This window comes from Diadema setosum, chromosome 4 (genome assembly GCF_964275005.1).
Source record: "Diadema setosum chromosome 4, eeDiaSeto1, whole genome shotgun sequence".
Taxonomy (NCBI): Eukaryota; Metazoa; Echinodermata; class Echinoidea; order Diadematoida; family Diadematidae; genus Diadema; species Diadema setosum.
Window position 1 is genome coordinate 15,457,888 of NC_092688.1, and position 15,205 is coordinate 15,473,092.

Here is a 15,205-nt window from a genome sequence, read left to right on the forward strand (position 1 = left end):
TGCTCCTGTGCTATACTGCATCCACATGCTCGATGTTGAACTCCTATACTCCCTCAACATTAACATGCAAATTACTGGCAAAATGTGCAATTTTTACAGTAATTTGAATGTTAATGAAATTGTGGGATGATATAGGATATACATGTATAGGCCTTTTTATTAACTTCTTTTATCAAGCCCCTGCACTTTCTCACTATGGGATGAAATCCGTGTTAATTATTTGTGTTTCTGTCTAGAATTTATACGAAGTATACCCATATCGAGAAAAAAAAGTGATTATTTGGCAGCCATTCTGTTTGTGCAAAGGACATGGTCTTATACTAAGAATTTCTCCGGGAACCATTTTTTTTTTAAGTCCGCACAGGCCCACTCCGTACTCGTTAACTATATAGGAACAACATTCGCGTTTGAATACTTAATGTTTTATAATGCGGTGAGGATGCAGGGGATAGTTTTGGGCTGCTTCTACCACAAAGATGTCTTTAATTGCACCATCTATATAGAGCAATGTCTATCATTCCCATGACATTTCATGAAAATAATATTATTTGTCTTTACCAATAGAACGTGTACTTCCGATGCGACGTGTTCGTGTTGTTATACTCTTGTAAAGGCATTTAAGTATGACTTTGAGCACTAAACTTGCAGGGTTATGCTTTTTAATGTGCATCCCAGTTTTGTAGAATAATCATTCTTCTATATTTCCATGAGATTTATGAAAACAAAACTGTTTTTATAATAATCACTGTATGACCTGACGACTTCAAAGGTACAAGAAAATAAACTTGAAAATATTGTAAGCCTATATAGGCTATATATACTTGCGCTGTAAAATGCATATTTTCAACGGACCATGAGGGTCTATATAGGCCTATAGGGTGACTTTGGACACCTCTCACGGGTTGCATTTGAATGTTCACTATTCACTATTGTTCGGCAAAGCAATGCCTCCTTTAATATTTGATTGAATTACATCAAAATAAAACTTCACAAAACAAAAATCGCCGCTGTCACCTCTTTTAAATGCCACTTCTATATGTGCGTCACCTCTATATCTGTCACTCGAGATCTGTTCGAACTGGAAACTTTTACATTATTTTAGAACTGAAATTAAATGATCTGATGCACACCTTCGGATGGAATAATTATTGTCAATCCAGTCTATGAAAAGGGCTATAGATCGATTTGAGGTCTGAGAGAGAGTGTGTTAATTTAAGGGCTCATTTCCCTATATCATTTTCGATTCGATATCGTGGCAGACATAGGTCGATAAATCTACTGCCGAAACTTTAATTCCTTGTCACAGTGCTTGTGTTCCCATGGATCATGATTTGCCTTAACATCTTGACAAAATAATGTGTTTCTCTGTAAAGTGAAGATGAAGATCAATCATTTTCAAAATTATTGCCTGGTTCAGAAGACATTGCCAATCGATCATAGGGCGATGTTAATTTTACTACGTAAATTCGTCTGTATTTTCATTATAACAAAATTTCATTGACTTCCAGGGTTAGATGAGGTATCAGTCTTTTCAGGATTATGATATCTCAATTCATTAATAACGCATTTAATAGTTCTTTGCGTTTTATTCTTCTACTCATTATGCGCGGCAAGTCATTAATTTATTTCATTTTTTATTGATTTACTTCTAAGACATATGTAGGCCTATTTGCTCTTTTGTTTGTCTTCCTATTTGATTATACTTATTACCGTAGTTGTGTATCTACCGGTATCTCTACGTATATTATCTATTCGTTTAACGATTTCAATACCATGTAGGCCTATTGTCTATCATTTCATTTAGTAGTATGCGTTTTTACTTTTTCTGGTGATATGTAGTGCCTGCCATCAACAATGTGATGACATAAATAGGGTCGTTCATGTTGTAATTAGCCTACCCCAGTATTATACTATTAGCATTAATTTTGAGGGGAAAATGTCAGCTTGCCAATTTGCAGCCTTGAATCACAGTAGTGAACTTTGACCGCTACCGGTCAAACCTGTTTTTGTTATTGTTTTTTTTTTCTCTCTCTCTCTTTTATTCGACAAGCTATGAGCGGATAACACGAATACTGCATCTCTTCTCGAACACTGTAGTGGCAGATAAAACTAAGGTTGCTTGTAATTCATGTATCGGTGAGTGTTTATTAATGAAAAGTAAATCGTTTGATAATTGAGAAGATATTGAGATTATTGATTGCGTTGACATCCTAGTATAAATACTATGACGTTATTCTATAACATCTTTTTTGCGTAGGGCCTTTGACCGTGCGAATGTATGGATGTAGTCCCATGTATTGATATTGTGGCTGGGCATTTCTGCTACCACTAGTATGGTAGCCCTACTAGAATTCTACATATCGACCACCCTTTTTGAAACCGACCGCGTATACATTGGCGCACAGAGCGCTTAGTACGCACTTCACTGCGCGCAGAGCACATAAAAATGGATTGGCTTTGACCGTTGATGAGGATGGTGTGGGAAAACGCGAAAATTCACTGTTCATTAATGGTTTTAATCAAGGACAAAATTTCGAATGAATATTTTCACCGAATCGTAATGTAGGTCCTAATGTCTAATTATGGGAGTTTCTAAAAAGCTTCGGTCCTAATGTCTAATTATGGAAGTTTCTAAAAAGCTTCGTACAACACGGTGTTCAATACAACTCAGTTTGCGTGCATTGTCAATGCAGAAACAGCGGTCGATCTCAATAAGGAGCTTATACGCGGGGAGCTGAAACGAGGCCACGCAAGTTCGACGGCGATATATTTGCACTGAAACTTCAAATCGAAAAGGGAACAACAGCATTTGATAGTGCTGGATTTTCTCAATCACGTAGGTCAAGTTTTTTACGTGAATTTTAGTGTTAAATATTCTTATCAAGCAAATAAACATTAGGCGGTCGATGATTAGTGGTAGGTCCAACCATACTAGCCCTCTGCACTGGCGCGGCGCCGGCTCGCTCGTCAGCTCGTGTGTACTGTGTACTGTGGTACTGTGGGTGGCGGTGGCAGCATCGCCTATCAAATGTGTTCTTAGTCTTACTGGGCAGTTTAAGCATGTGAAGTTAGATAGAAGTGATTGAGTTTACATCATATAATCTATCTAGCTGGTGGATGGAGTAGCTCAGCTCAGCTTGATTCGGTTATTTTTTTTACTTAGCCTACATGTATGATACTCCTAGCCTGACCTAGGCTTATTTGATAGAGAAATGATATCATCATGAATGAATTGTGTCTCGCCAACTCTCACTCTCGAGGGATGTCAGTCTCACTCTCACTCAGTCTCAGTGAGAAAATTTGGATTGCCAACATCTGTTAAAAGTGTTACAATTGATGAAGCAAGCATAGCTTCATCACAGCACAGGTAGGCATGACACGGCTCAGAAAAGATACAATTGTAGCTGGTTGATCATACTCTTCTTCTAGCACCTTGACTATTGTCAAGAGATACCATCAAAGACACATCACATTTTTTTTTTTTAGTCCATATAGACCCTAGAGTCTATTGGCCACACATACCAATAATAATACTATAAAGCTGTGGTTAGAGCTGGTTGACAAGCTACACAACTGTACACACTACAATACTGTTCTACTCTAGTCTAGTTCCTCATGCATTTTTCTATAGAGAACACCTGATACTGGTATCAAAGAGATACTTTTTTTTTTCTCTCTCTCTGTGCATTTACCATAAATATAATAGTAATACATGTATAAATGCTATGATTTTATTCAGTGCTCCAATGATGCATGCATACCTTATTGCAGAGGACAAGCGGATTTTGCTGTAAAAGTGACTTTCTAGACATTTGCCCAAGGATACTTACCTCTGGCTAGTCTTCAACAGGTTACAGAAACGTGTATTGTCGATTGAAGATTTCCAGTCAATGCAGCTGACTTACACCTTCAACTCTTTGTCTTTACTTCTTGGACGCCATTATTGATATGTACACATTTTTTTTTTTTTTTTTGTCATTTATTTTGCTAGCATTTTGCTCTTGGACTGTAAGTGTTTAACACTTCCATTGTAATACAGTGCACATACCATACACAATACGACATGCATATTGATGCTGGACTAAGCTTTGAAGTACTTCAAGACAAAAGAAATATAACAAGAACAAATAAAATACTATTTCTGTAGAAATTGAATTGTGATGTTGATCTATTTTTAACTCCATAATTTGCATTGGTTTTAAAGAGGGCTGGATTTGTAGAAAGCGCACTTCACTCATGAAAATGCGGAGAACCAAGTCTTCGGCAGCGGGTGCCCATAATCCTGGGAAAGGGGACAAACTTCACTCAGCCAGCTCATTGTCGCCAGACCAGCAGAGCACCGACTCCCCGGGCCAGACGTCCCAGTCAGATTGGACTGGGGGAAGTGGGGCAGAAGGTGAAGGCAAACCCATGGAGGAGGGCACAGAGGATGCTGCCAAGCAGAGCAGCATGAGTGGCAGCACATCATCCGTCCAGGATATGCTAGCTGAACTTTATCGCCTTGTTAAAGACACCCATCAGGTTAGTAGCATACAGAGAAAATTGTATGTGCCACATGTGAAGAACGCGGTCAGGATTTTGGATGAAATACACCATTTCTTCACCATTTGATATAGAATTCTGTACATGACTATCCTTGTGATGTTTCAAAGACAGACTGGTCTACAAAGTATTTCCTAATTTGCTAGTGAGAAAATTCTGCAAGGAGCAAATGTTTAAAATGGTGGCATTAAACCAAGCACAGAGAGACTTTTCAGAGGTATGACTGAAGACAATGAAACCATGTTTAGTTTTATATTCTGTGTGATCGTTACACTAATTTGAATATGTCAAAGTACATTGCTTTCTTCAGGCATGCCATTTTTTTTTTTTGTTGTTTTTGTTTGTTTGTTTGTTTTTTTAGTCATGTTCTTATTTCAGATTCATCTTCCATGGCATTGTATCAGGGCTGGCCTTCAACCCCTTGGCTTTATGATATTGGAACTTCGTAGATATATTACAGGACACATCCACTTCCCATGAACAGAGGGTTAATATTTGATCTTCAGACTCGAGATACGATGTCATATGCCATATGACCTATGAATGAGATGTGTATCTGTGAACTGTCTGTTTGTTGATGTGGAAACCTGCAGAATATTACAGGAATGTTGTCTCTCTTTCCTTATCATCTTCTTTTAGTGCAAAAATAAAAGTGATAGCAACCTCAGCAACATTTCAAAGATTCAGGAGAGAGTGCAACAAGAGCAGAAGATATCGTCGTACTACCGTGCAAAACTACGTAGCCTCTACCAGACAGCACTTACGGATGCTGAAACAGAAGCTGAGTAAGAACAATTCCAAGAGCCACATTTGACTCATGAGTCAGACTTTTGTTACACTGTAATGGATTGCCCAATGAAAGCACTAAAGGCCCAGAAGTTCTCTTATCTCAATCTGACAAAGTTTTTGGTGAGAAATTGCAATTAAACAACATGATCAAGCTATCTTAGTTGAGCACATCTTATTGGTGGAGACCTTACAGTCCTGATCAATTGTACTTGAAGTGTCTACCCAGTAAGACAGATTATAAGACTTTTTTTTTTTGTTATAAAGTGTTCTATACCAGTATCTTGCATTTCACTGCATGCCCTAACCAATCCTATCCAACTTGCTCGTACATCTTCTCACCCATAGTGTGTCTGTTTGTTTTCCCCCAAGATGTCTTAGGAAATCGCTGGACAAGATTAATGCCATCAAAACGTTGCGAAATGAACAGCGTCTCCAGGCAAGGAACGCTGGCCATTATTCTGACACAGATGGACCTCGCAAGATCATGAGGCGTGGGGTCTTAATGAACATGTTGCAGCAGACTGCCATGACACTCCCTCTCTGGATAGGACGAACTGAAAATGAGTGAGTTAACTTGTATGATGTCAGATTTTCCAGTGTTTATGAACACTTTGTTAGCAGCTTAACCCTATTCTAACTGGGGGGGGGGGTCAAATTGACCCCCCTCGACGTTTCGCGCCACGATTTCGCAACGTGCAAAGCTTTTGCCGCGTCGTTTCAAGACTTTTTTCATTGAAGTCTCCTGCATATTTTGAGACCAAATTTGCGACGTCCGGGTACACCGTTTTGAACTTACGTAATGTTTTGCATATGCATGTCAACCAAAAAACAGCTCAAATTCATGATATCGTGTGCAAATCCAATGCAAATTGTGTTTTGGGGTTAAATTGATATAAATTAGATTATTTCAACTTTTACCCATTGAAATTAATCAATTCTAGTGTAGATAAGCCTGAAAAAGTGCCTGCAACAAGTTTTGGCAAAAAAACAGTAGAAAACAAAAGGTTGAAAAAACAATAAAATACATAAGAAATTAACAAAACAATGAAAAACAAAAGAAATTGATTTCAATTGAGCTATTTTTTTACACAAAAACTGTTTGATGCGTCTTGAGGAATTCTGACACAAAAATTTAGCAATCTTCCAGTCTTTTTAATGGAGTTATAGGTGAAAATATGATTTCATGCACAAATTTGCATAATTAATTTATTAAAAATAGAAAGGCAATATTTTTCTATTGTATGACGATGTAATCTTGTAGTTGACATCCAGCTCTATCTTCAGGCAAAATTTCGCGGCGATCGCGCGATCGGCGGCCGAGATCTGAAGGGGGGGTCAAATTGACCCCCCCTCAGTAAAAACTTGGTCTCAAATAGCCCAGTTAGAATAGGGTTAAAGGGAATTCCAAAATCTAGGCGTGTTAAGTGGTCTAAAATCTCATGAAGTGTTGCTTCCTTGCTGTCCTCCTCTGTATATCTGTTTCCTTTTTGTTTTTCTTCTCTTATTCATGTAAGAATGTTAGATTATTATTACACATCCACACCAGCAATTTGCAGTTCTCACAGTCTAATTATCCTAGATGTAATTTCAGACTTTTCTGTAGTGCCTTCGTAGCCCACTGAAAATAAAATGTATTTTATATGGGCGTCTGGAATTAAAGAGTTTGGTACCTGCTATCTATTTGTCTATATTTGGTAATCAACTTGGAACTTGCTATCACATTTTTGTGGCTGTCAGATAATGGAGGTATTGCTGCACTAGTCTGTGCCAATCTTGAAACTGCTGTATGAACTCATGTTATTTTTTGCTCTGTGTCTTCTCAGAAAACCACCTCATTTATGTGGATCAGTTCCAGCAGAGTCAAGCTACGTATGTAAACCGGGAGACTATGTGGCGGCCAGAGTCCGAGGCAGCGATGGCGACGAGAACTGGATTCTGGCAGAAGTCATATCCTTCAACTCCAGCACTAACAAATATGAAGTGGACGACATTGATGAGGAGGGAAAAGAGTATGTTTGAATAGTTGATCATTATCTTGCATAAGGCAGAGCTGAATTTTAAAAGTCTCTCTTTCTGTAACAGTGATGATCAGATCATGTTGGAGGTGTGCTTTAGTGGGGACTGTGCTAAGCCTCTTTTTAGAAGAGCCATTTTTAAAAAATTATAATTATTCTTTTTTCCAGAGTAACTAAAACACAATATTGGGGAGATCAATGTGAATGTATGCATAATGTATGTTATCATTTCACAGCCTTGCTGAAAAGCCACTTAAAGCTAATAGCAAGCGCTTTTACCATGGTTAAATAAACTAAACTCAAGGTGACTCATCTTGACCATAGAAGAAGAAATGGTACAGTAATTTATACAAATCTAGTAGTGTAGTTATTCAGTTGCAAAAGTGGGGTTGGAGGTAAAAAACCATGTGAAATTTTATGAACCTTTCTCTAAAATGCTTGGGTGACATATGAAAAAGGAACAAGTGACAGAAAATGTAGAGGCAACCAAAAGTTTATCAGTGTAAGAAGTAGCTTTGTCATTGCAAATACAAGGGGTCCGTCTGTCATTCAAATGCATGTGAATCTTATTGTAAGACTAGTTCATATCCCCCCCCCCCCCCCCTTTACCGTATCAGGGCAATTACCCCATGAGGGCAATAACCCCCAGCTGAATACTGGTTATTGATAAGGTTAAAGTAAATATTAGGGTTAGGGTTGGGTTTTAGGGTTAGGGTTAGGATTAGGTTCAGGATTAGGAATAGGGGAAGGGGAAGGGTCCAGGGTAATTGCCCAGGGGGTAATTGCCCTAGAACCCCTTGCAAATGGTAGAAAAATCTCTCTTATAATCATGATTGTAACCCCTTTTAGAAGAGTCCCTTTTAGAAGAATCATGATTGTAACCAGGTATTTCTTGCATCTGAAAGCAAATTATTGTAATCTTGATTCTAGAATCTTGATTTGCAAATTCGAGGTGTTTTCAATTCTTGGTGTGCAGTTCCTATCTGAAAGACTCGACCTTCAAAGAACTTAGTTTGACCCTTCATTCACTTCTTATCAGAGACCAGGCAAAATGTAATGCAATCAACCTGCACTGCACTTGATAGCATGCACTTCCTGAGTTTGATTGACAGGTCTAGAAGTGCATGCATTGTGCTTCCAAAACTTGAATCAAGATTACATTCAAGATTTATAAACATGATTACAGGAGAGTTTTTTCTATCATCTAGAAGAGCTTTACATTTTTACATTCAAGCATCTAAACGCTGTGTAACTCAAATCATGACTACAATCAACATTCGTATTAAAAACAATAATTACAAGAGAAATTTTTCTTTTGTATGAAAGCATTCTATGTTACTTTGATCTTTTTCCAGGAGACATCTTTTGTCGCGCCGGAGGATAGTTCCATTGCCGCTGATGAAAGTAAATCCAGAGAGCAACCCAGATGCTCTGTTCAAGAAAGGCACTGTAAGAATGGAATTTGGATCAGGGTTTGGGTTGCGATAGTATGTAGATAATCACACAACGTAATCTGTCACAGTGAAATGAGAGATACATTGTTCATGCGAAGGGCAGAAGTTGTAAAGGTGTATGCAGTACAGTGCAAAATCAGAACGTTTGATATTTCTGCAGACAAATCATTGTGTCAGCTGTATATTACGTACCATATGTGCATAAAATCTACGTCTGTCATTGCTGTGGTATGTTACTTGAGACTCAAATTACTTGTCAAATATGACAACGAAAACTTAACTCTTGACGCTTGTGAATCACAACTTACCGAGAATGGTATGATGTATAGCATTTTTTTTTTCCAGAATAGATTTTCCTAGCATGTAATTCTCTTTATCCATTCACATTTTTACAGCTTGTGATGGCGCTGTACCCCCAGACAACCTGTTTTTATCGTGCTCTCGTAGAACGGCCTCCAGAGGGGGTAAGAATACTTCACTCTTGACCCTGTATGTTTTCATTTGTGGTATATGCAGGCACACAGGAATCGATCAGTCAGACAATTCCAATACAATGCAAGCATTTGAGGTCATTGCTCAGGCTTATTTTCACACCCCAGCAGTTGTTGACACACATGATACATATCTTGACATCACAGTATACCAGCACCTTGCATAGTTTTTACCTGTACTATGTTTTTGTGCTTGAATTAACACATAAACAAAAGCAAACATAATTGTCACAGACAGACAGACAAGCACACACAGACCAAAAGTAAAGCAAACTGTCTCTTGCTGTCTACTATGACACAAAATAGGCTCTGCTACAATGCCGAGAAATGTAAACTTATGCAGTACAGTCAATGTCTGATCAAGCAGTGTACAGATTGTCTTGTCAGGGACTTATTTTGGTAAAAGTGATTTTTGGTGCTCTATGGAAGAAAATCTTGTTGCTACAATGAGCTCAGCAGTGCAGCACCATCATGACATCAACGCTCATGACTCACACAGTGCCACTGATCTCGGGTGTCACACACAGACAACTGCACCACACTCTGCATTACCAATCCATGTATGTAGGACTAAAAATGAGTAATCATAGGACGTGTTATGTTGATTAAAACGATCTCATTCTGAAATACTGCTCAAAATCAAATCAACATGATTTCAAAACATTCAAAAAAGTGTCATCATTATTATTACCTCTGTCAGGAAGTTCCTTTTTTGCTTGTGTTGGTTTGTCTGTCTGTTTGCAACGGATTTTGACGAAACTTATGTGGAAATTTGGTAATGACACAAGGAACAGATAATACAATTTTTGTAGTGATCTGCGAATCTTTATGAATTTTTAAAGGATTTTTTATCTTTTGGCAAATAGGGTCAATGAACTTAGGGGTTCAAACAGCGCGTCTTTGAGGTTTGCATACACGCACTAAAGCGCATGCTTTGCTCGAGGCGCTGCGCAGGAGGAAAGCTGGTAAGGTAAACACAAGGCTCCCTTATCATTTTTTTTTTTTTTTTGAGGGGGGGTGGGGAAATTGGGCAAAATTTCAGCATGCATGTATGGGTGGAAAACAAGCTGCTTGGTGGAGGTCTGTGCTCTCCGAGTGCTTTTCTAGTTACCTCCGCCAAGGAGGTTATGTTTTTGTTGGCGTTTGTTTGCCTGTTTACAAAATGCTGTAACTCAAAAAGTTGTGAACGGATTTGTATGAAACTTTCAGGAAAAGTTGATAATGACACAAGGAAGAGATGACTGAATTTTGGTATTGACTTAGGAATTTTTATGAGTTTGTGAAGAATTTTTTTTTCTTTTGGTAAATAGCATCAATGAACTTGGGAGTTCAAGCTGCCTGTATTTGAGGTTTGCATTCGCACATTAAAGCATATGCTCTCCCTGCTTCTGGTGCTGTGCAGCAGGAAGCTAGCTGATGAGGTATATAACTCACAGGGCTCCTTTATTGGTGAATTGGGTGATTTTCATTTTGCATGTATTGGTGGAAATGAGCAGCTTGGCAGAGGTCTGCCCTCTCTGAGTGCTCTTCAAGTTGTTATTACTACTAGAACTATTGAATTTACAGTTTAAAAAAAAAAAAAATTATATCTGTGCTTGATTGGCATTGGGATCATTATCGCAGACTGCAAAGTTTTGGCCGCCATGGTGGCAGTGTGTTAACCCGTTCCTTATGGGAACCTGGTTTACCAGGTTCCCGTGGGAGCAACTGATATACGGAATGAAGACAAGGGTGCCTGCTTCAGTGACCTAAATCCATGTTTCTTTGTGTTAAAATGCTCAGAAAAGTGGGTTTGATAAAAAGATCAGAGTTTATTCTATCAGGATTTGTTCTCCTGCTGTTTAAAAAAGGGGGTTTTACAGTATTATGTACCTTTTCCTGATTTAGTGTTTTGCTTGCTCTGCTGTAAACTCGTACGAACATGTACATAATGATCAAGGCTGAGATCAGTTAGAAATGCGGGTTTGCTGACCCCAGTCACCTCATTCAGGTACCTGGTTTTGCGTAGAACAAACTAGAAATATCACTTAAGGTGATTAATACCCCCGCCCCGTGACGACAGTCTTACCCAAGGAATGATCTTTCCTTGATCTTCTGCCATTTAAATGCCGTTACCATGGCAACGCAGCTTCCGACACGTCCAAAAAATATGTCTTCCACATCTTCCCACCAAGATCAAGGTGTGTGCCACATTTCATAAGCTTTGGTCAAAAAACTGAGGAAGTAGTTAAATCCGCAAGATCTTTCCTTGATCTTCTGCCATTAATATGCCATTACCATGGCAACGCAGCTTCCGACACGTCCAAAAAATATGTCTTGCACATCTTCCCACCAAGACCAATGTGTGTGCCACATTTCATAAGCTTCAGTCGAATACAGAGGAAGTAGTTCAATCCGCAAGATCTTTCCTTGATCTTCTGCCATTTATATGCCGTTACCATGGCAACACAGCTTCCGACACGTCCGAAAAATATGTCTTCCACATCTTCCCACCAAGATCAAGGTGTGTGCCACATTTCATAAGCTTTGGTCAAAAAACTGAGGAAGTAGTTAAATCCGCAAGATCTTTCCTTGATCTTCTGTCTTGCACATCTTCCCACCAAGACTATTGTGTGTGCCACATTTCATAAGCTTTTGTCAAAAACTGAGGAAGTAGTTCAATCCACAAGATCTTTCCTTGATCTTCCGCCATTAATATACCATTACCATGGCAACGCAGCTTCCGACACGTCCAAAAAATATGTCTTGCACATCTTCCCACCAAGACCAATGTGTGTGCCACATTTCATAAGCTTCAGTCGAATACGTACAGAGGAAGTAGTTCAATCCGCAAGATCTTTCCTTGATCTTCTGCCATTTATATGCCGTTACCATGGCAACGCAGCTTCCGACACGTCCGAAAAATATGTCTTCCACATCTTCCCACCAAGATCAAGGTGTGTGCCACATTTCATAAGCTTTGGTCAAAAAACTGAGGAAGTAGTTAAATCCGCAAGATCTTTCCTTGATCTTCTGCCATTAATATGCCGTTACCATGGCAACGTACTTTCGGGTACTGTCAAAAAATGCGTCTTACACATCTACAACCAAAGGCACACATCTGTACCAAGTTTCATGGAAATTGGGCAAAAACTGAGGAAGTAGTTTGCAACACAAAATTTTCCATCATTTTGGCTCATAATATGTGAGCTGTTACCATGGCAACATACTTTTTGTCACTGTCAAGAAATGTGTCATGCTGACCTATATCCTAAGACAAACATTCAATATGAATTCCATGAGAATTGGAAGAACACTGATGAAGCAGTTTTGCCATGAAGCATTTTGCCCTATATTTTACCAATAACATGCCGTTACCATGGCAACGCACTTTTTGCCACTGCGGAAATATGTGTCTTGCACATTAACATATTCAGATGAACATCTGTACCTAATTTCATAAAAATTGATCAAAAACTGTGGGAGGAGTTCGCGACGCAAGATTTGTACCCATTTTTGCCCATAATATGCCGTTACCATGGCAACGTGCTTTTGGGTACTGTCAAAAAATATGTCTTGCACATCTACAACCCAAGGCACACATCTGTGCCAAGTTTTATGGGAATCGGTTGAAAACTGAGGAAGTAGTTCGCGACGCAAGATTTGCAACGGACCGACCGCCCGACCGCCCGACCGACCGCCCGACCGACCGCCCGACCGTCCACTGATTCCTATATACCCCCTTCAAACTTCGTTTGGCGGGGGTATAAAGAATCTGAGAGCTCATCAGCGCATGCTCTATTCATACCTCGCACCCGATCGATATTTCCATTGTTCACGGGCCCACGTAGTTGACCGTAGAAAGGGGGACACAATGAAGCGCTTGACTGCCTTCAAACAGCTGTATTACCAACCTGTGTGCCTCTCTGTCGACGGGCGAAAAGAATCTCGTTTGGGGGCATTAAAGGCACTCAGAGAATTGCGGAAGGAACGGGTTAATAAACATCTTACAAAAATGAGATGGTGCCATATAATGTGGTACCCTTAGGTATGACAGTACACTGGGGAACCCTGGGGAACCCTGGGGTACTGCATGGTGCATCACATACAAAACACTGGTAACTGATCATAAGCTAAATTCAAATGGATCTCAACATTCTAATCAGATTTTGACATTCTTGCAATGTTTCAGTAGATGTATAATCTCAAGATGCATCTTATCCATGAACTGGCATGCATGTTAATTTCTTCACATCGATACTTGTCCACAGCCCATCGATGATTACTCGGTGCTATTTGAGGATAACTCCTACGCAGATGGCTACTCTCCCGCCCTCTCTGTTGCCCAGCGCTATGTGGTGCAGGTCAAGGAGCCACGAAAGAGGTGAACTCTCCCCTAACTCCTTACCAAGCTGCAGGAGCCGTCGTGGAGACAAAACAAGGCACCTTGAATGGAGACACTTGAAGATGTGCTCCCCAGACTTGACAGAGGAACTTAAAGGTAGACTGTTTGTGATCTAGCTTTGATGTCGGATTTGCAGGCTGAATGTGCCCAGTAGCTGCCAAAGGAAATGTACCAACCAGTTGCCATAAAATGGTTTATGGTCTGTGACAATGGTACACTCGTGGAGAAGCAACATTGTATTAATGCATGGTACATTGTCCTGTGCTTGACATTTTAGGCCAGATATGTGGTACTGAATTTGGCAATCTTGCCGTAGTTCATCCGTAAGTCCTGGATGTGATGTAGTGAATGTCTTCTTCCATGTAACCTCTTTGCTTGGCATGATGCGTCATTTTTAATACCGCATTCTTCTTTCTGTGTCTTTGTTTCTTCCGTGTGGCGTATAGACTAGCTCAAGAGCGATTAGCGCGTCTTCCGAAATCTTCTCATCAAAAACGATTTAATTACTACAAATTATTGTAACAAATACCTATATTGTCACATTTCAAATTGTCGATATTTATTCATCTTGGACGCTCTTGCATTTCATTCAGTGGATTTCAGGGATCTATGAAGGTATTTTGCATTGTAGTGAGAAACTGTGTTTGCTTTATGAATTGTATGATCAGTCATTTACATCACAATGGGACCCTTATGTTACCATAATAACAGCAAACGACAATAGTTTGTTGTGAGTGCATTAACAAAGTGGGAACCAATGTATCAATATTCAATATGTAAAAGAGCACCAGATAAGTGTACTGTGGCTTTCACACCAATCAAAATTCAACATAAGGACATCAATGATGCTGGTGGTTTATGTATTTAAAAACAAAAGCAAACAAGCAACTTTTGATGCAGAAGAGCCCTTTCTGCAAATCAGCAGAGCAATGGAGGATTCTTTTTTGGTTTTGGGAGGACAACACTTGTCAAACTTGCACAGAAGACAAATACATGTAGAATAAAGCTGTGTTCTTTGTTAGGAGTGTATGCTTTTATTTGCATCACTTCTTGATTTTGAGAACATGCAGCTCAGTCAGTATTTCACATGTACAAAGACGTATCATGAATGCATGATCTGTACATGCACTTTCTTACATCACCAGGAATTTTCATACTCTACCCTCATAGGTGTATGCACACAAATCATACATACAACTTGTAATACTCCACATGCATTACATGAACATACTGTATTTCATAATGAACACATGCTGTTACAGCATGAAAAGACATATGTTCAGGGAATAATTTTCCAAAATTAAATTTGATTAGCAATTTAAGCTGATGAACAATACAATGTATTTCAAATGGTATCCTGTACACTTCTATGGAAGAAAACTGCTACACATAAGTTAGTTTGTGTAGCAGTGGTGTAAAAATGCATAGCAAATTGTGATGCGATACCAGGAAAATTACAAAAAATTGTATTCCCTGCATGTTCTCTACATATTTTATTACTTAAATTCCACTTGCAAACATTCCAAGTAT

At 39.2% G+C, this 15,205-nt stretch overlaps 1 protein-coding gene across 1 annotated transcript; it reads left to right on the forward strand.

Moving 5' to 3' along the window:
- The first annotated feature begins 4,214 nt into the window (after positions 1-4,214).
- On the forward strand, positions 4,215-15,041 carry LOC140227574 (SAGA-associated factor 29-like). The gene is made up of 7 exons (XM_072307989.1): positions 4,215-4,521; positions 5,182-5,327; positions 5,701-5,895; positions 7,155-7,340; positions 8,702-8,795; positions 9,196-9,264; positions 13,542-15,041. Exons 1-7 carry the CDS (start codon positions 4,237-4,239, stop codon positions 13,656-13,658), a joined length of 1,092 nt encoding a protein of 363 aa, XP_072164090.1. The 5' UTR covers positions 4,215-4,236; the 3' UTR covers positions 13,659-15,041.
- The last annotated feature ends 164 nt before the right edge of the window (positions 15,042-15,205 follow it).

Bases quoted from the DNA above. Each gene is read 5' to 3' on its own strand.
- LOC140227574 (XM_072307989.1), top strand. From the start codon at position 4,237: ATGAAAATGCGGAGAACCAAGTCTTCGGCAGCGGGTGCCCATAATCCT. The intron at 7,341-8,701 runs GTATGTTTGAAT...ATCTTTTTCCAG, and splicing joins ATTGATGAGGAGGGAAAAGA to GAGACATCTTTTGTCGCGCC. The intron at 9,265-13,541 runs GTAAGAATACTT...ACTTGTCCACAG, and splicing joins TAGAACGGCCTCCAGAGGGG to CCCATCGATGATTACTCGGT.